The sequence below is a fragment of the Chaetura pelagica genome, unplaced genomic scaffold (assembly GCF_000747805.2).
Source record: "Chaetura pelagica isolate M959 unplaced genomic scaffold, ChaPel_1.0 scaffold90, whole genome shotgun sequence".
NCBI lineage: Eukaryota > Metazoa > Chordata > Aves > Apodiformes > Apodidae > Chaetura > Chaetura pelagica.
The window spans coordinates 1,175,641-1,196,390 of NW_009953496.1; the positions used below are offsets into that span (position 1 = coordinate 1,175,641).

Here is a 20,750-nt window from a genome sequence, read left to right on the forward strand (position 1 = left end):
TGTCAATGTGAAGAAATACCTGACAGAATGGTCTGAAGAAGATGAAGCCAGACTCTTCTCAGTGGTACCCAGTGAAAAGACAAGAGGCAACAGGCATGAATATGGATTTTAACAGAGTGCAATAGTGGTGAAACACTGGAACAAATTGCTCAGAGATGTTGCAGGATTGCCAGCCCAGGAGATACTCTAAAACAGACTAGGCACAACTAGAGCTCTCTCTACCTGAACCCCATTAGAGCACAGCAGATGGACTACACAATCTTCAGTCTCCCTTTCAATCCCCATTCTATAGTTCTGTGAAAACTACTACTGTGATATACGATATTAAGGACAACAAACTGCAATACAGATAAACGGTTGTCTGAAGACACACAGCAATTTAAAAGAAACTAAGAAAAATGCAAAATACATCTCATAGTTGTGAAAATACAGTAGTAGTTATTATCTTTTCTTCTTGTTTCCTGTCCTCTGGCACTCTTGTCATTCTTGGAGTGTGATCCCTAGGTTCTACACCCTTGACTATAATTTCACAACCAATAATTCACTACTTAAATCTCTAGTCTGAAAGAAGGCATGTTAACTCGCACTTGTGTACCTATGTAAACTGACTAGCTCCTTGGTTTTTGTAGGTGGAACCATAATTACTTCTTTCATTATGGTAGAACAGAAGGTCCTTCATGGGATATAAAACAGCTAGCAAACATTCTAGCTGTTAAAAAAAACAAAACAACTTGTTAATTTTTATGTTGCCTTTCTGAATGTGATCACCTGGAAATAAGATAATTAAATCACATCTGAATTTTCTGCGTTGCTAAAAACACCCATTAGGAGTTTCTTATTACGTTTCTCAATATTTTTTTACGCGTTCCTTTTAAGAACACAAAATAATATGACATTCCCTGCACTCCTGTTTTCTCTGTTGTGTCTTTTCTTCCCCAGCTTCAAACTATACTTCTCTCAAACACCACCTTCATTACAGTAAACACACTTCTAGTTTTCTGCAGTTCCCACTGCATTCCCATAGAATATTCTTCCTTATTTTAATAGAATATGTTCTTTCCAAAGCCAATCTGCTTGTTCTCACTTCAAGGATACCTGTGAATGTTCAGCTGGCAATGAAAGATGCAAGATGCTGTTGTTGGATACAGCAGTTGTAATAGTTTGTGGTCGACACCAGGCAGCAACTAAGCACCTACCCAGCTTTTCACTCACTTCCACCTCCCACAAGCACACCAATGCCCAGCCAGTCTCTAAGCAATGGCTAATTGGAAGACCTAGCCCTCATCCCCACAGCTTTTATTGCTGAGCATGATATTATACAGTATGGAACACCCCTCTGGTCAATTTGGGTCAGGTGTCCCAGCTGCATTCATTCCCAGCCTCTTGCACACCCCCAGCATCCTTCCTGGGGAGCAGGGAAAAAAAGAAAGCCCCATGTCTGAGCAGGGCTTGCACAGTGTCATCCAAAACACTGGTATGCTATCAATATTGTTTTACGCACAGATGCCAAACAGCACCATGTGGGCTGCTATGAAGGAAATTAACTCTGTCCTAGCCAGTACCTAAGGAAGGAAGGAAAAGAAGATAACATTTCATGCTATAAGCAGAAGTCCATCCACCACAGGAAAAAAAAAAAAAAAAAAAAGAACGTGAGCATATGAACCTGTAGTGCAATCCCAGCAATACTTGTGTTCAGGCAGCGTGAAATGGCTAGACAAACCTGAAATACCTGCATCTATACTGTCTATCAGGTGCTCCAGTGACGTGCCCCCAAAATGGTGGGCTGAACTGGTCTTTACTGAAAGGTTTTCTTTTGGCTTGCAGTTACTGCCTTCCACAGACATCAGCATGACTGACTCAGGCCAGTACAAAAATAGGATGACAAACAAGGACTGGAACCTCTCTGCAGCAGCAGCAGGCCTTCTTTCTTGCTACATTAGTATGTATACCAGCACAGAAACCCAAAGCAAAACTTTCATTAAATAATTCCAGTGTTATCATCATGGGGGACAGACTCAAAACATTTTGAGTAACCACCAAAGCTTCAATGACAACACTCATCCAAACAGTGAATGGCAATACCTAGTCAGTATTAGAATACACAAGGAGCACTTGGAAGCTTCATCTATGCAAAGCCTTGCATGCTGCCTTTGCAGACTGAACAAAGGGCATTAGTAATGAGCAGAGAACATGCCTCTGCATTTGGTCTTCTGAAAGAATCAAGGCTTTTAATTGGTCCACTGAAAGCAATGCTCATAATGGTTTTAAAACATATAAGAACTTCTGGATACAAAGTATTTATCAATACCTGAATTACACCTCCAATGCCTGGGGTCCTGGAAGCTACTACCTCAGGCCTGTAATGTTTTCCCAGTAAAAAAACCTCAAGGACTAATGTATTTCTTACAGTGTTTTCCACATGAAAAGATTTTCAGAAGAGCACCTACAGCACTTTAGCTACCCAATGTACTAACAAATCACATGTACTGTGATTGCTAATGGTAAAGAAGTTTCCCTAGCTAAACAAAAATGCATTTCATGAGCATCACTTGACATCCTAGAGGACTCAGAAGTAAAGCATTTTCATTTCCCTTAGCAAAGTTAAGAAAAAAAATAATCAACAAATAAGCAACATAATCCTATCAGAGGATCTGCTGTTACTATTTTATTAACTTATTTTTAATTAATAAACCTAACAAGCTTCTATTAACATATAAACTAACAACAAAAAAAAGAATTAATTGTATAACTACATGATGTGGAAGCATGTCAACATAATAATCCTGTTGCAAATCCCATCACTATTAATGTAGACTCTGTCCTCTTTTACCTTTTGATTATTAAACAGGGGTCAAAGATTTACAGGACACGTTCACTCTTCCCTCACACATACCCAGCATACCCTCTTGGAAGGAAGAGACATTTTTTCCAAAGAACTGTGTATCACCTGCTAAACAGGAGACACAGTATAAAATCGTCATTAATTAGTCATTAACTCAACCCATTCTCCTTATTTAATTGAAAAAGGTGTGGTAGAAAGTAACTGGAGGATTACCTGCTGCCATTGTAAGAATTCCAATCTGGTAGATTTGGAGAAAGAACTAAATACCACCAGGCTTAATTCCTTCCCCTTTCAACACACTCTTCCATCCCCTCAAGAAAAGGAACTCTATGACCATACTTTCTTCCATTCACAAAGAGATAAGGACGTTGAATGTCACAATACATGACATGAGAAGGGTTTCCCCTCAGTTCAAGAAGGACAGGGAACTGCTTGAAAGAGTCCAGCCCAGAGCCACAAAGATGATTAAGGGAGTGGAACATCTCCCTTATCAGGAAAGGCTGAGGGAGCTGGGTCTCTTTAGCTTGGAGAAAAGGAGACTGAGGGGCGACCTCATCAATGTTTACAAATATGTAAGGGGTGAGTGTCAGGGGGATGGAGTTAGGCTTTTCTCAGTGATGTCCAGTGATAGGACAAGGGGCAGTGGGTGCAAACTGGAACACAGGAGGTTCAATGTGAATATCAGAAAAAACTTTTAATGTGAGCGTGACAGAGCATTGGAACAGGCTCCCCAGGGAGCCTGTGGAGTCTCCTTTGCTGGAGACATTCAAAACCCGCCTGGACACATTCCTGTGTGATGTGCTCTGCAGTGATCCTGCCTGGCAGGGGGGTTGGACTAGATGATCTTTTGAGGTCCCTTCCAACCCCTAGGATTCTGTGATTCTTCAGAACATTCAGCCAATAGCACTGTAACTGTTGTTGCAAGAGTGGACATACCAGCCAGTCACTCAAATGTTAGTGATCAAAAAGATTCAAAAGTGACATTAAACAATGGTGTTTATGAGCTATGACAGTATACTTAAAACAAAAATGCATGGAAAGCAAGAGGGTTGCTTCTGCCTGGGAGAAAAACTATTAGAGGAATGCTATGTTTCTCAAGGGGAGATGAATTTCTTTAGATTAAATCTATAACAAATGAGATTTTAAAGAATAATACACAAAGATTTCAAAAAAGCTTTTTCTAATTATAAAGTTCATTAATAAAGAGGGGATAAATCTAAACAGCATGTTGACCAGAAGAAAAAGATCAAATTCTTATCTTCTACTTCCCCAAAAACAAGATAGCTAATGCTCCTTCAATTGTGTTGCAGTGATTAAAATAACACATTCTCTCAAGTAATGATACACACAATATAAATACCATTAAAGGAACACATTATTTCATATGCCGAAGCTGCTGCATTATTAAAATGTAATTATGTAGAGAGGGTGTGTTTACAATGCAGATGAAAGCACAATGGAAAAAAATGCATTCTATGGTATGGTAGAAATATTTATTATCTGCATTTCCTAAACCCAGAAAGTTGTCTTGTGTCTATCACATTTGTTCATCTCTTAGATCCTGTGGGATTTAATTCATTCACCTGGATTTCACTGCAGTGTAGTAGATGAAATTTTTACTAATACCTACTGCTTTGAGGCAAATTTCAAGACGCTGATGGATTTTTATGTCAATATAGTATAAGCCATTTAAATTCTCTTTCCTAAACCTTCCTCTTAGTAGTTTTGCAGGCCAACAGAAATAGATACAATGCATTTTCATCAACTTCTGCACACATTCAGCAAGTAAAAAAATGAGTGTTATAAGAAAAAAAACAACAAACAACACCATGGTATTTTAAATGACAAAAAAATGTGACTTAACAATGTCAAAATATTTATTATACATATCTGAAAATAACAAGCCAATATTCTGTAGCAGGCTTCTCTGTAGCTCTACAATCCTGCTCATTATTAATGAACATGTGACTTAGACATTTAACATTTTCTATAATTCCACAGAAGCATAAATGTATTTATAAGATTCACACAGAGCACTATAATAAATATGACTTTTCAGCTTTCCCTTACACAGGGAAATCTGTTTTTCATTGCTGTGAAAACTATGATTCTACAAAATACATTACCTTTGGATATCTCTAATGCTAAGGAAGCACAGTAAGCACAGACTGCCTTTTAAATTAAACGGTCCCAATTTGCATATCTGAAGGAAAAGTATTTTACTTTCAGAGTTTTCCAGGTATTTTCTTGGAGAAAGCCAAATTCTTGAACACAGTGCTGTCCCAGTTGCTTGACACACACTAGGCTGAGGTGTTTCAGTGAACAAGTGGGACTAACAAAGATTCTTTTCATTTGGAATTCACACAACAAGAGATCTTCTGATTTCACAATATTTAGAAGTTTTATTGATTTACAGCCAAATTAAGCCACTGGGGAAAAAGAAGGAAAAAAAAAAAAAACCACAAAGAAAATAAATTTTAGTGGCCTATGTATATAAGATAGCTAAAGAAATAAGAGATTATTTTTCCCTCTTTCAAGCAGTCAGATGCCTACCGATGCCAAATTAAAATACATCCACAAAAAAAAAAAAAAAAAGGGGGGGGGGGGTGTCTGTGGAATTCCAGGAAAAATATATGCTACGAATGTATGCTGTTAAATGAGGGGAATTTTTACAAATCTGCCTGTAGACCAACTCTGATCCCCTCCCAATACTCATAGTATACAACTATTTCCAGTTACACGGGTTCTCCTGTTATTTTTTATGCAAGCCAACACTGACAAGAGTATCTGTGAATTTATTTTTGGACTATTGATACTTTTAGGGACAAGGGGTTGGTTATCAAAGGTAAAAATCCAGCTAACACAGTGTCACTAACATTCAAAAAAACTCAGATTCTGAAAAGAGAGAACAGCAATATGTAAATGCCTGAATAACGCTTTAGGCAGAGCCTTTGATAATATTTAATGCACGTATTTTCTTGGCAAGCTGTAAAAACTCATAACACTCGCTGTACTGAAATGCTAGGTAAGTTGCCTTGATGCTATGTAATTCATCACTGTGAAAGAAAAATAATGTTGCCACAGTTTACTCAATCTCTTAGTTAAAATAAGTAAGAGAGATTCAAAGAGTTTGGCCTTGAGAGGCAGGTGGTTAATAACTCCAGTGTCACTCTTATGGAACTAGTCTTTCGCATCCAGTAAGTTAAAATATCACTTTATCTGATACATTTGTATCAGATAAATAAAGCTGATCATTAAATTAAGAAAATTATCTGTCTTTAGTGTGTTAATTATTTATTTGATTTCTTTGATTACTGCTGTGAACTTGCTTTCTCTAGAATTTTTGCATTGATGGTAGTTTAAATTCAGAATCTTCTACAATAGAAAGACTAAAGAGAATTTTTGCATCAGTTCTTGGGCATCCTGTATAAAGAGTAGCTGAGACAGCCTTTGGTGTTCTTTTATCAACCAATATTGGCTGACTGAGAGACTTCCTGCTTCTAAATAAGTACAAATCTTTGAAGTTGAACATTGAAGTGACAGTTTGAAAATCTTTCTATACACAAGTTGGAAACTGTTTAGACTTCCACTTTTCTTATCTCCAACATCTTGCCTTAAAGTTGCCTTTTAATAATTAGCAATTTATTATTTTTTTAAACAAGTTGAGAAGGACCTTCAAGTGATTAAATCTCATCCTACAAACACGCAACAGCTGCAATTAAAGGAATACCAGATTGGTGTCTCTGAAACTACTGAAGGAGAATCCTAGGCCAAGATACTTCCAAGTTAAGAATTACAAAAAAACAGATTCGCTCTAGGCTAGAGGTTACTGCGTAATGAGAGTATTTTATCTTGACCACATAGGACCTAGTCTGTATGAATGCAATCTAGGCAGCATTCTTTATAGAAGGAGAGATATTGGCTAAGCAAAACCATAACTAGCTTCCCTATATTTTCCCTTTTGTTTTCTACTGCACGCACATGACTTTTCCAAGCAGGCAAGCTTGAAAAGAAAAGTTGACAGCAGAGCCTCTGCAAGACTGTCCTTCTGAGTAATTGTTCACAATTCATACTTATTCAAAATGAAAACAATCATCCACCAGAAAACGTGATATTAGATTAAAACCAAATAGATGCATCTGTGCCTCTTGGATTAAAATGTCTGTGGAAATACCTATATATTGTTAACGCTCTTATGTAGTTACATGTCTAGTCACTGAAGGCCAGTATACACATGCAGAAAAATGCAGTTCTAAATTGCAGAAGTTGCTTAACACACCAGTAAGCAAATTTGTAACTCTTCTGAACAACAGCAGTGGGTTACAGGACCTCAGAATATAGCCTGTAAATTGAACAGATCTGAAGTTCAGCTCTGGGTGAGCCACAATGACACCTGACCAAACAATAAAATATGTGTCTGTGTAGATCTGTGAATTATTAAATTATTAAATAATTATTTGTTTGGCTGTACTATTAGTATTAGATCTAGCAGAAAGAAACGTTTCTAGACACTAGATTCACCAAAATTATTTGGTCACACAACTGTTTGTCTTTTCAATGTTGCAGTTATCATAAATATTTTTTTATTTCTACATAACAACAAAGTGAAATGTAGATTTTGCTTCCCTGATTTATTTATAAATTTTCAGATCTTTTAAGTATCGGATACTATTTGACCTTGATTCTTGATTAATTTAGTCAAGGAGCAAACCAGCTACAGAAGGCAAGGTTCACTTTACAGAATACAAATGTCTGCAGTCAGCAGCACTCACAGAAAAGTTCATGGAACTTGCCTTCAAAAAGTATTTAAATGAATACTTCCCAATTTCAGATAAAATAGTGTAGGGTTTCTTGAAAGCCTTAATACTGTGAATAACACAGTAAGCATGACACATTCCAGAATAATCCAGAGTTCTGGTAGATTTTTAACAGGGACCTTGGAAGAACTATGTAATAATAAAAATTATCTTTGTGCAGGCCAATTGAAGTAGTCATAATAAAAGGCTTCTATGTGTCAATTCACTATTACTTGCAAAAAAACCTTTGTACACCAAGCCCCACATGCTCATGAAAAGCCATTTAAACAACAAGAAAACACAGTCTGTGATATACACAGGCCCATATTAAAATCACAAGACTTGTATCTTCCTTCCTTTTACAGGAAAGGGAATGAAAGGCAGGGGGGAAGAGAACAGGGTTTCTGAACAATTTAAAAAAAAAAACAAAAACATACACACAAAAAAAAGACTAGATGCTGAAAGCAAAGTTGAACATGAGGTCCCTTAGTACCACTGAAATTCAAAGAGTCCCTGCAGAACAGGAAGCCTCTACTGAAAATTCATTTAAATGTCAGTTGGTTTTGTTCTGTTTTTTTGTTGTTGTTGCTTCTTGTGGTGGATTTTTTTTTTTTTTATTTCCTTTATCTGATTACTACTTAATTATTAAGATATCTACCACTTTTATAAGTAGCATTGAAAGTCCACATTGAAAGCACAACTTAACCTTTTCTTGAAATTGGGCAGTTTCACTGGATTTTCACTTGGTTCTTGACTGTCAGAGTCCAGCAGAAAATGCCATTACCACAGTGAATTCTGAAGCTCATTTTGTCTTTGTAACAACACAGCTTCTTTTACGTGATTATAGATGAGTTTGTTATATCGGTCATGTGTGGTTATGTGTAGTTCCGTGGCTTCAGAGGGCATAGGCCTTGTTAAAAATATTGTAAGCATTCAATAAAACTTCAACAGGTGATCCGTGTATTTGTGTACTAGTCTCTGTTTTATGGCATGGGAGTCAACTGCTTCCACAACCAGATTGCATAATTAATTTTTGCTTATACCTTACAAGGGTTCCTACTATCATTGTAAGATAAATCTGTTATCTTACAAAGGTAGAACACAATCTAAAACAAAACAATTACTTTAAACTGTAAAACATCTCACTTTTCTTTATCCCTAATGAAATCAATGGGAGTTCCACCAAGCTTTTTATGGAGTCAGTATAATGCTAAATGAAGAATAATATTTTTCAAATATTATTTCTTATTTCTATTCTACTGGTGATTTCTTCCAAAAAAGCATTTCCAATTTATGTGACACAGTCGTATGCCTCTGAACTTCAAATTCTGCCACTGTTCATCTCCTCAATGCTCATTCTTATCAACAAATGATACTGCAATTTATAGTCATTCATAATTTTACTGTGTTATCAAAGTGCAAATACAGCTGCAGAAAGCTAACGTTGCAGTACTTGATCAATTGGGCTATATCTCACCCAAGCAAGGTTATAAAGGTTTTCCACACTATGAAGTACAATGCAGATCTTTCATTTCAATTGCACAAAATACATTCACAAAAAAATAAAGTTAATTCAATGATTTACATATTCAACTTTGGCAAACAGGAAAAAAATGCAGACACTAACATGTAATATTACAAACCATGAGCATAAAAGTGTGAGCATATTTTAAGTGTTTCTTCAGGTACTAGAAATACTTGTGATTAAATGGTAACCTCCTTCTCAAAATATTTTTTGGTGAAATAGGTGATAGCGAAACCAAAACATGAAAAAAAAAAAAATACATACAAGGAGACCAGATAAACCAAACTGATATAAACATGGTAAAAAATACTTTGCTTATTTTATTATTTCAGTGCAGTTTTTGTTTTATGCACAACAATGGAAATACCACATGTACTTTTGAATCAACTGGGCAAAATAACAACATGAAATTTCTGCTTATCATATTACAATATATCCATTTACAGGTAATAAGATTAGACTCTTTGCTATTCTCATTTTCTAGGTAATTTTTCATTTAATCTTCCTATGTTAAAAAAGGGGAAATTTCACCTTCATGCATAATAAAACCCAAACAATGTTATCTTATCAGAAGCAAAACATCCAAGCATGTTACATCCTATTTAGTTAATGTGACCAGAGAATAAAATATGAGCATCTTACCTCAGACCAAAGATATGTGATTGTTCATAATTGAATAAGGAATGAATTTTAGCTTCTGAATTCAAAATTATAAGCCTGTCAATAATATCCTGCCAAAGGAAAACAAAATACAAAAAAATCATGTAATATTTTATATTTTATGCACACAATAGTTTCATAGGAATGTTTCCTAAAAAATTAAACCTGTTATTAAAAAACACATTAAAACTATTTCTGTAGGTAGAGGTGCTTTCCATCATAAAAGTCAATGGCAAAACAAAAGCATACCGAGGGTGAGGGGGGAAAAATTCCCAGTTAAAAAAATATAATCATTGAACATACAAGAAGATCCTAGTGTATCACATATCCTAATTCTTATTTAGAATTAAACCACAGCAAACATGCTAAACTTTTTACTGTATATTTGAAATGTGTATACATCAATCTTAATGAAACAAACAGCAAATCCTTTAGCAGAATCCTCTTTCTAACACTGGGTAATCAATCATTCTCAATGTAGCAAGACTTGGCTTGAATGTTGCAGCTTACATCTTTCATCCTACAGCATCTCATGTAACAGTCGACAACCTGTGACAGCTTCCCAGTTCATCCAAAAATCCAACCTAATAATCTTTCCCTTTGGTTCACTGCTTACCCAAACTGATTCCAAAGAAATAACTTCATTAAAAGACTTAAAAATACATTAAAATATTCACTGATGTTATTGTGTCAGTTTGCTGTGCTAACTACAAAGTCCTTATAGGCTTTATTTAAACTGGATTAAATCCAAACTTCTTTCCACATTTAAGCATAGTCCCAGAGACCACAGAGGGTTATTTAACTGGTTAGATCAGTAAGTCATTTCAATATGATATGAGAGAAATTAGGACCCAAACTTTCATGAAATCAACAGAAGATCTGGTTTTCAATAGAGAAAAATTAAATACCATAAGCAAAAGTCACAGTAGTAAAAAAAAAAAAAATAATCTAGAACTTGTCACAGTAAACTGTCTTTATAAAATGCACTCTCATTTAAAATACCGTAGAACCACATTTTCCCTATTAGGTTTTTCTGGGCAGTAGGGGAGAGTGCTGTGAAGAACACTTTTTCCACACAGTATATTCACATAAAACAATTCAACTCAGATGTCAAGGCTGCTCATAAAATTGGTAATGAAAGCAATTGATTTGTTTGGAGTTAAAGGCTATTTAGATACTTGCACATATAAAGAGTTAAATGCCAAGGGATATTTCCCTGGCAACAACCTCCTCTCATCTCAAACACCAAAGCTTGAAGCCTGCAAGAAAGTAGAAAGAGCAGGTGCAGAGAGAGAACTACTGAGAAAGCAGACCAAGCTCTAATTCAGGATATTAGGAAGGATGATAATGAACAAGGCCCAACAAAAAGTCTGATCAGAAAAATGTGCAGACAGATCTGCACTGCTCAACTACAAAACATAGCTTAAATATTACAGGTAGGATGCCATCTACTTTAAATACCTAAAATACACCATCTAAATGTGAGATTCTCTATAATCACTGAAAAAAACAAACAAACGAAAAAGCATTTCACCTGTTTTAACATGTCTTTCAAAGCTACAGATCTGGAGGGTACCTTCCAAGCTAGATTCCCTTCTATATGTGCACTGTAGAACCTCTCAAAGGAATAGTAGAGGCAGGCCGAAGGACCCTGATTCATCTGCTCCGTTTTATAAACCATTTTTATATGACAAGAAGAGTAAAAAAAAATTTAAAAATCTGACATTTATCAAGAAAAATTTTCATAAGGGCACAAAATAAAAACCTGATGAGTCAAGTTACAAGTAAAAAAGGCCAATTGATAATCTGTTCAGTGAATGACACAGCTAGTTAGCCAAAGATACAAAGAAGGAAAAATAATGCTTAAATCCTGTGTATTTAAGAAACAGAAGGCATAGAAAGAGGATTAAGTTTTGTACATTATCAAATATAGTTTGGCAGAAATGTTACAAGTCAGATTCTCTGGCAATGTAACATGAATCCAAAATACAGTAAAATGAAGCCCACAAAGCAATTCTGTCTTCTAAGCTAATCTTCTAGTGGCACCAAAACTGCTTTTACTTTGCTTTCTAGCTACAGTTACACCTGGTCAAATCTTTTATCTTTAGCTCTCTGCAATCGCTGCCCAAAAATGTGTCTATAACAAATCTAAATTTCTGCTCAAGCCTAGAAGTTTTCTGAGTCAGACTTACTCATTTTATGTTAAAATGGTGTTAGATTAACCAACTATTTCCCTTCTGTTAACTACATAGAAACACAGAATGGTTTGGGTTGGAAGGGACCTTAAAGATCATCTAGTTCCAACCTCCCTGCATGGGAAGGGACACTTTCCACTAGACCACGTTGCGCAGAGCCCCATCAAGTCTGGCCTTGAACACTTCCAGGGAGGGGGCATCCACAGATTCCCTGGACAACCTATTCCGGTGTTTCACCATCCTCACAATGAAGAATTTCTTCCTAATGTCTAACCTAATTCTACCATCTTCCAGTTTGAAACCATTTTCAATTGCTCTTCAATACATGCTGTTGCCAAAAGCTTTTTTGTAAGCACTCCCAGGTACTGGAAGTACTGGACATCTGTAATCTTGGATGTCTAGTTTGGGCTTATAGAATCCATTGTTGCACAGTAGTTAAGTGTGACAAACCCTATCCAAAACATCCGTAACTGTTAGGTTTGATAACAGGAAAAGGTTTCCCACCTGGAGGGTGGCTGAGCACTGGAACAAGCTCCCCAGGGAAGTGGTCACAACACCAAGCCTGCCTGAGTTCAAGAAGTGTTCAGATGATGCTCTCAGGCACACAGTGTGATTCTTGGGGTGCCCTACACAGGGACAAGAGTTGGAGTCTACGATCCTGATGGGTCCTTTCCAAATCCTTTCCAAATCAGCATATTCTGATTCTATGATCAGTATCATTATTTCTGGAAAACTATGGAATTCCATCAAAATGTTGAAGTGCCTCAAAAGCCAAAACAATATAGGCTTTCAAAAGTAACTAAAATAGTAATTTAAGATCTACCCCAGTCTGAAAGCTCTCAATTATGCACCACCTTCGAAGTACATCTACCGTGTTCCCAGTGTCTCAGAAAACTTCATGACCGAACAGAACTATCCATCAGTGGACACACAAGCATCGAGTGGATTGGAAAAATTAAACTTCCCATTTCCTCCTGATCATCAAAACAGTATTACAAAACAAGAACTACAAAACCCCATTCCAAACTTAAGCTATTGTGATACACTGTTTAAACAACTTACAATACCACCAATACAGAGCCTGTGCTAAACACGTTAACACAACAGCAATTCTGTGTGCTAGCTCATTAGAAAAAAGTCTGATTCTAACTGCCACTCAGGGTCACAGATTAAATTTGCTCGTCTTACAAATGAGAAAAAAATCTAATGGATTGCAGTTGCATAAACTAATATGAAATAATACTAAATACAAAAATAGTAATACTATTTTTCTTAGGACTGGAATATGCCTTAATCAGTAACTTTTCCAATTAGCGATTTATTTTCTGTGTGCATCATCTGTGCTATTAAAAAAGCCTGAGGTTTTTTGTTAGTTTGTTTTTTTAATTTTTGTGTAAATCCACAGATGCTGTGATAGAGCAGTAGTACATAAAATAGTAGTACAGATATCTTCCAGCATTTTCCTGCATGTAGCTGCATGCACAGAGGGGGATTATGTTTTGTTGTTTTTTTAATGTAAAAACACAATTCTAACACAAGCTAGGAAAGATGATCTTTAAAGTAGGCATCACATTCTATATTACCTTTAGGATTAAAAAATTAAAATTTAGGTTAACATGAAGTGATGTGTGCATATACTGCCCTCATGCTGTATATAACAACATTTCAACATTTTTCAGTAAGAAGAAAAACCTTACTCTATTATTACAACAACATTTTATCAGGAAAAACATCTTCACGGAAGTATTTATTTTTCTTTCAAAATAAAAACTATACTTACAATAATACCTGTAGGTACCTCCCGGAGTGAATACATTGGTTTATTTGGTATATCTTGTTTATTAAGGAGCTCAAAAACTGCAGGGTAAGTGAGCAAGTTTACCAGAGACAGAAAAGACTAGAGAAAGACAAAAAAGGGAGACAAAAGATAATGCTGGTGAGTTAAGTACAACAAAATTAATGTCAACAATTATTTGCCATTTACTTTAAGCTTGTTTGTATCTTTCTCTGTAGGCTGAACTTGACATGAATAGAGCAGCCCAAAACAAGACTGCAAAACCTGGCAGATGCCTATGTAACCTAAAAGGGCAGTAATGTCTCTGAAATATTAATTATCTAACAGATTTTACAAGTCATTTCAAAAATTACAGTATTTTCATTATTACATAATTCTAAAATCTAAGACACAACATACTCTAAAGCACATAACTCTGGTCTTTCTACAGTAATCAGACACAAGAACTGATGACAGGATTTTTGTCAGGATTTTTATTTATTATTTTGTATTGAGCATAGTGGACCCTTGGAGTTGTGACTTGATGTGCAACACAAGAATCCTTTCAGTCAGTCATCATTTGACTAGTATATTACACTAATTTTGCCTCACATGCCAAGAAGCAGGTATAGTCACAATAAATATTTACAGACAGGTATATATCACACTATCTGAAATAAAGCACTGTTTTTTTCCATGGCAATACATAAGATACAGTAATTTCTCACCTTCTGACAGCTTTGGTCAATAGGGTCAACTGGCACAGATTTGGGTTGGGTTATCCTCATGTCATCTTTTCCACACTCCAAAAGAGCCCATAATTCAGCTACAAGTGCCTTTATAAAGCCTAAAACAAATTTTTATTCTAATCACGAGAATCACAAGAATACCAGAAAAATTATTTTCCTATTAAAAAAACATTCTACACCACAATTCTAACTCAGATTCTTAAAATTCTCTATGTTGTGGGCTGAAATTTCACAAGTCAGACCGTCTATTCTCAATCCTTTACTCAAACTACCTTTCTGCAGCAGTCTGCTTATATTCAATCTAAAATACTATTTGCAAAGGCTATTTAATACTAGAGTAGGATGATATTTATATATCTTCCATGTAAATGAGCTGCTGACCTTATTTAAGAAGTTATCTGCTATAGATCAAGGTTAAGGTTGGAATGGTTAAGGTTGGAAGGGACTTTAAAGATCATCAAGGCTTAGCTAGTATTGGCTCTGTGGTTTTAAAAAGAGAGATTTACTGTAACTCATGAATAAATAAAGACACATTGCAAAGAAAATCTAAGGACTGAAAAAATCTCTTCAAGAGAAGCATTACCAGCTGAATTTAAAAAGTTTAATATTAAAGTAGAAGAGGAAAGATTGCCATTTAACTCTGAAATCTCCAAATATAAGTTACAGGCTGAATACAAACTTCACACACACTACACTACCTGCTCTCAGGGTTGAAAAATCAGTGCTGTTTGGTTTTGGTCTACCATTTGTCTTTGATGCCAAGTGCCAGAAGCAGCAACCTGGCTGAGAACATTACACAGGACAGATAGGGTACTCCTCAGGTAGATCTCCCTGTTTTCTGAAAGATCCCAGAAGCATAAATAATAACCAATAACAATCAGTTTCCTTGACTGGCAGAAGTTGCCCGCCCTTCTGACAGTCTTTCAGTCAAGTCATTTTTATTACATACCAGCCAGTTCTAGATACTCAGAGAATATTTATAACTTTTGGATCTCATTGACTTCCACAGCAACTTACAGGGTAGTTTTACTTAATTGATAAGGTTTTAGTTTTAACAAAACTACCTAGACTGCTGGGTGGTATGGCAACAGTGGAGTTGTCTGAGAGTAAACCTTGAAGGGACTTTATGGTATGGGGTTGACATATGAAAACAATCTTCAACTCAGACAATTTAAATTCCATTTCACAATTGTGTAAGAGCACCAACAACATTCAGGCCTTTGCAGTTTCTAACTCTTTGAGCAGTCAGTAACCATGGAACAGTACATGCAAATTACAGAAATCAACATGTACTAATTCTGATCTGTAGATCACTAAGAAACAGTTGCAAATTGTTACCAACTTGTTATGTAACAGATATAAATGTATAAATGTACAGGAATCTTCTGGAAAACCAAACAAATTAAGTAAAGATCTTGCATCATTTAAGGGGGAAAAAAAACCCAAAGAAACAACAAAGAAACCCCAAGCAAACAAACAAAACACCAGCAAAGTTCTACATCAAGGTAAGCAAATGGCTTAAAAGTTGGAAAGAATATATTTCCATCAAGAAGAAATCAATAGCCAATTAAGCAGTCTTTGCTAATGATGCGGAATTATTCCATTTGGTTGATCTTTTTAAATAGCTTTCTCACTATCCTTTTCTAATATTCAAGACTGCAGCATGTAACCATTTAAAACATAATAATTCTTTAAATTACCTGAACTCTGTAGAGCTACTGCACCTGTTGGTGTTGTTGCCATTTGTGTAACAATCACTCTGTTACCAAATTCTTCATAGTCATTTGTCTGCTAGTATGAAATAGGAAAGCACCTTGTTATTCAGAGGGCATGAAACTCTCAAATTATCTCTTAAATATCGATCTTTCCTACAGTTGTTTACAGAAATTTAATCCACTGTATATTTATCCTTGAATAGTTCATAAATATTATCCTCTACAAACTTACTAGGGTCAGATTCCAAAACAAACACCTTTATCAAGTATCTTTTTAAATGCAAAATACTATGGTTGAGACATGTAACAGCAACAAAGAATTAAAACATTAGTATTCTTTTCTTTCTTCCACACATTCTGTAGGATGTCTGCAACGCTTTTCTCCTAAAATGCATATTACTGATTTTTTGTTACGTCTCAAGTATTATCTAGCATTCTAGATTTCAACGCCACCCACAAACTTGGTTTAGAAAAATTTGCACTTGGCAGGAGAAATATTTTGCCTGTCATTTCAAACTTTGAAGTAAAAATTCAGAAAAACTAAATATATGACTGACATTCTGATGATAAGTAACATCCAACAAACTTAAATCAGTGTGGCACCAATATCAAAGATGAGGGGCTCCATTTTAAATTAATTTTTTGCAAAAATTAAGTGAAAAAAATGCTTTCTGGGTTTAGTTTCCTACTATGTTCTTTCTTCTTTCTTTTATTATAGTCCTTAAAAGAAATAAAAAGTGTATAGACTCTGTAATGCTTACCTGGAGTTTTTTTGATAAACTGCTGAACATAAAATTCACACAGTCATTCATGGCACCTGTACTATGAAGCAGAAATAGTCCTTTGGGCGTGGCAGAAAAATTTAGCAAAGCATCCAACAAAGTCTCTTCCCATAACAAACTGCAAAGGTAGTAAAACAATAATTAAGAAAGATATGTAAAAAAACAAGGGAAAAAAGAAAACCTACTATTACTAGCTGTGAAAAAAAACCACAACAAACCAGCACTTCATTCACTGGATTCCACATTTACTCTATATGTTTACTCCATCTTACTTGAAATAAAGCATTTGGGAAACTTATAATATACATTAGACTGTATTTTGTACAAACCCTCCGACTCAGGCTAGCAAAATTAAGTTAGGTAAGACCACAATATAGAAAGATCATGTAATGGGAAACCCAAAAGACCCATGACATCGTTAAGCATACTTACGACTTACCATCTCACACCAAACAATTTTCAGGTGTTAATATGGCAGTTACAAATTGGCAAAGCTAGCATAGAATTTTTCACCAGTGCAAAAGCACTATGAGAAACTAACAAAGACTCATGTTTGAGGAGATAAAGGGTCCTGCTAGAAATCAGTACAGAATTATGAAAATAAGGTACTATATATACACAATAGTTTCACGCACTAACAGCAGTACATGGAATATAATTTTTAGACATGGCAGGAAGAACAGCAATTTCAAGAATAAAGTATGATGATACCCTCTGCCCTATAAAATACACTATGCCCTAAAAAGAAAATTGAAACATTTACATCATCTTTGACTAGGTACCATCCCTGCAGCTGTCACTACTCTCCTGTGATTTTGTTTCTCTAAAAGCATTTCCTTACCGGAATCTCATCCCTCTCTCTCCCTCTCCTTCCCCATTTTTGATTCCTATCACAAGCAAGCAGCATGCAGCTTTTCTCATAGCAGTCAATCGTTACCCCAAACTTTAATCACTTTTCCAGCAGAATCCCTGCCATGTCATGTTCAGAAGCCAAAATTTCACCCAGAAATGTATCAGCATATCTTGTTCCGTAGTTAAATGAAAAAATCTAGATGCTAGGAGCAAACTGTAGCGTATGTCAGTGGTAGCAATTAGCTACAGCCTCTTCTGCCAGAGCTCTGCATCCCTTGCTTTCTTTTTACCACTAGATTTGAACTGCTATAACCACTTCACATGCTAACGCTACAGACTGAAGTAATAACCGCTATTTTACAAATTATACATAAAATTTATGGTAAAGTATAAACAAGAATCTACTTAACTAAATTAGTTCTGCACTAACAACTACATGATCCTAAATTTTCAGGCTTGCAAGTATTTATGTATTTCTCACCTTAATGCAGACAAACATCCATAAAGGGACATTAAGTTTTAGCATAAAAGGAAGGATGCCTTTCACTTAATATGCACCAGGCTTTCAGCCAGAACACTGCCAATCCTGCTACATAGTATTTTGAAGATATAGATACCAGTCAGAACAGCATTTTAAATTAACATATCAAAGCCATAAGATAAACTCTGACAGCTATTTTAGTTTATGCTTTCTAATTCATATTTTCCTCAAGCCAATTTCTGTAATCAGAGAGATTCAGCTGTAAGTCAATTTCATATAGATTAAACAACTCTGTAAAACAAGAAAATCCTTAAAGGTCAAGACAAATTGGTAACTCTACTGAGACCTATGCGAGGATGACTTCTCTCCCTCTATTTACCCCTATGTTTTTGGCAAAAAACACACGGGTATAAGATGACTCAACTGTGCACAAAGTAGCAGTGTGTGTTCATACTTGTGCATCTGTATAAATCAAGCATCAACTTACATGTTTTTTGACTCCAGATTTATTGATGAAGTTGAGCTTGCACCGATTACAGGAGTGGGTACTCTTTCTGAAAGCAAACTCGTCTGAGAAATAAAAGAAAAAACAAACAACAAACAAATAAATACCTCCTTACCATTTCTTTACATCATTTTTAAACTTCAGATCTTGCTTGGTTTTCTTGTTATATATATTTTTTAAAAAGAAAAAAAAAAAGTGTTGATTGTAGCCTAGCATTTGGCATAGTTTCCAGAAAAGCTTATTTTTTTTATTTCTTCCTGGATTATAAAACACTTCAAAGATAGAATATTTTTTTAAAGTTTATTAAAATTCTGAAAACAAAAAGACCCTTCTTTTTCCTTTCAACTGGAGACTCCCAGAGTAAAAAACCAGAATAAAAAAAAAAACAACAAATAAAATCAGAAAGCAACTCTTTACACTCCACTTCTGTCACAGTTAACGGAAATAAAAGCTTCTGGAGTCAACAACTAAATATTAAATGTATTAAGTAATTCTGTCCAATTTTATGTATTTGTATATTATATAAATGTATCTATACTGGTCAGGATATAAAATATATTATCTTTAATATATATTATTAGAGACATTCATATATACATATACACATTTTTATATTTGATCGAGTTTCTCATCTAAATTATTGGTATGACAAACGCTACATATTTAAGATGAATGACTAAGTTGCTTTATGTTTCTAGGGATAAAAAGCATATTGCATCATTCAAATGCAAGTAAACAGCCATTAATTTACTCTCTTATAAAAACAATCTAATAAATCCGCTAAAGATTATTCTATTAAACTGGACTGTTGTTCTGGATCTGTTAAGTTCTCCTTTTGTACAAATTTTGTCTCAGAATCCCAAAAGAATCTGGGAATATTGTTTCTCCATCACTCTTAAAACTCCAGCAGCTGTATAAGATAGGACGAACAAACTGCCAGGCTATCCACTAAAAAGCTGTCACTATTGCTTGGATAGAGTCCACCAAAGACAACTGTTTTGTTACACTTTAAATGGTGGAATATTATATAAATTGCAGATACTTTAAAATTGAACAATGACAGAAGATAATTTAAAAAGTAATCAAGATGGTAGATTTGAAAATGTCACTTTCTTGTACTAACTTGTCAATTCCTGAAATAATGAATTTCACATCAGTCTCAATTTGACCTCCAAAGCTGATGGGAAGAAATGGCAATTTGTCAGTTAAATATGTCATGTGTTTTTGATATTTTTTTTAATTCCAACACATTGAGCCTACTTATCTTGTATGTGTCAAAACAAGTTGCCTAAATGATGTTCTATAACATGACAAAGGATTTTAATGTGTAAAGAAGTCTTCTGTGCATGTGCAAATGCTGTGGTGCTTTAGAGCAAATAACTGGAAATGCCCATCAAAAGCATTTAACAGTCTGCCTGTGATAAAAATGAAATAGAGTAAGAGCTTAGTTCAAGTAAGACTGACTAGTTACACATTACAAAAGTGCCAAAAGGCAGATTGTTAAACTATGTAAATTACAGCATGAGTCAAGTGAATGAAACACCTTAATTCAATAAAAACTTAACAGTTACCAATTCAAGTAACATAACTTTAAAAACCAACATTCTTTGATGAGAAACAGTTTACTGTGATAAAATTATGATTGTAAGCAATATATTTTATTTTCAATCAAAATGGATGCTTTCATGATAATAGTCACATATAATAGCAATGAGAAATACCTATAAGCTGGTGATTTAAGACTCTTCTATTCATGTTCTATCTTCCTTACATTTTCTACCTCAGTTTACACTGTAACTGTATTTTTAGTTTTTCCAATCATATAAAAAGCCTACAGCATTTGACAGGAAAAAAAGCTGTTGGGTTCTCTTTCC

At 35.1% G+C, this 20,750-nt stretch overlaps 1 protein-coding gene across 1 annotated transcript in view; it reads right to left on the reverse strand.

The window, feature by feature from the left end:
* TBC1D32 (TBC1 domain family, member 32) overlaps positions 1–20,750 on the reverse strand; it is an 84,657-nt gene that overhangs the window by 43,946 nt on the left and 19,961 nt on the right. The window contains exons 17-22 of the mRNA XM_009999205.1: positions 18,859–18,941; positions 17,018–17,156; positions 16,242–16,329; positions 14,521–14,639; positions 13,799–13,915; positions 9,806–9,894 (exon numbers count right to left, since the gene is read on the reverse strand). Coding sequence (XP_009997507.1) covers positions 9,806–9,894; positions 13,799–13,915; positions 14,521–14,639; positions 16,242–16,329; positions 17,018–17,156; positions 18,859–18,941 — 635 coding nt within the window. The remainder of the gene's footprint in view (positions 1–9,805; positions 9,895–13,798; positions 13,916–14,520; positions 14,640–16,241; positions 16,330–17,017; positions 17,157–18,858; positions 18,942–20,750) is intronic.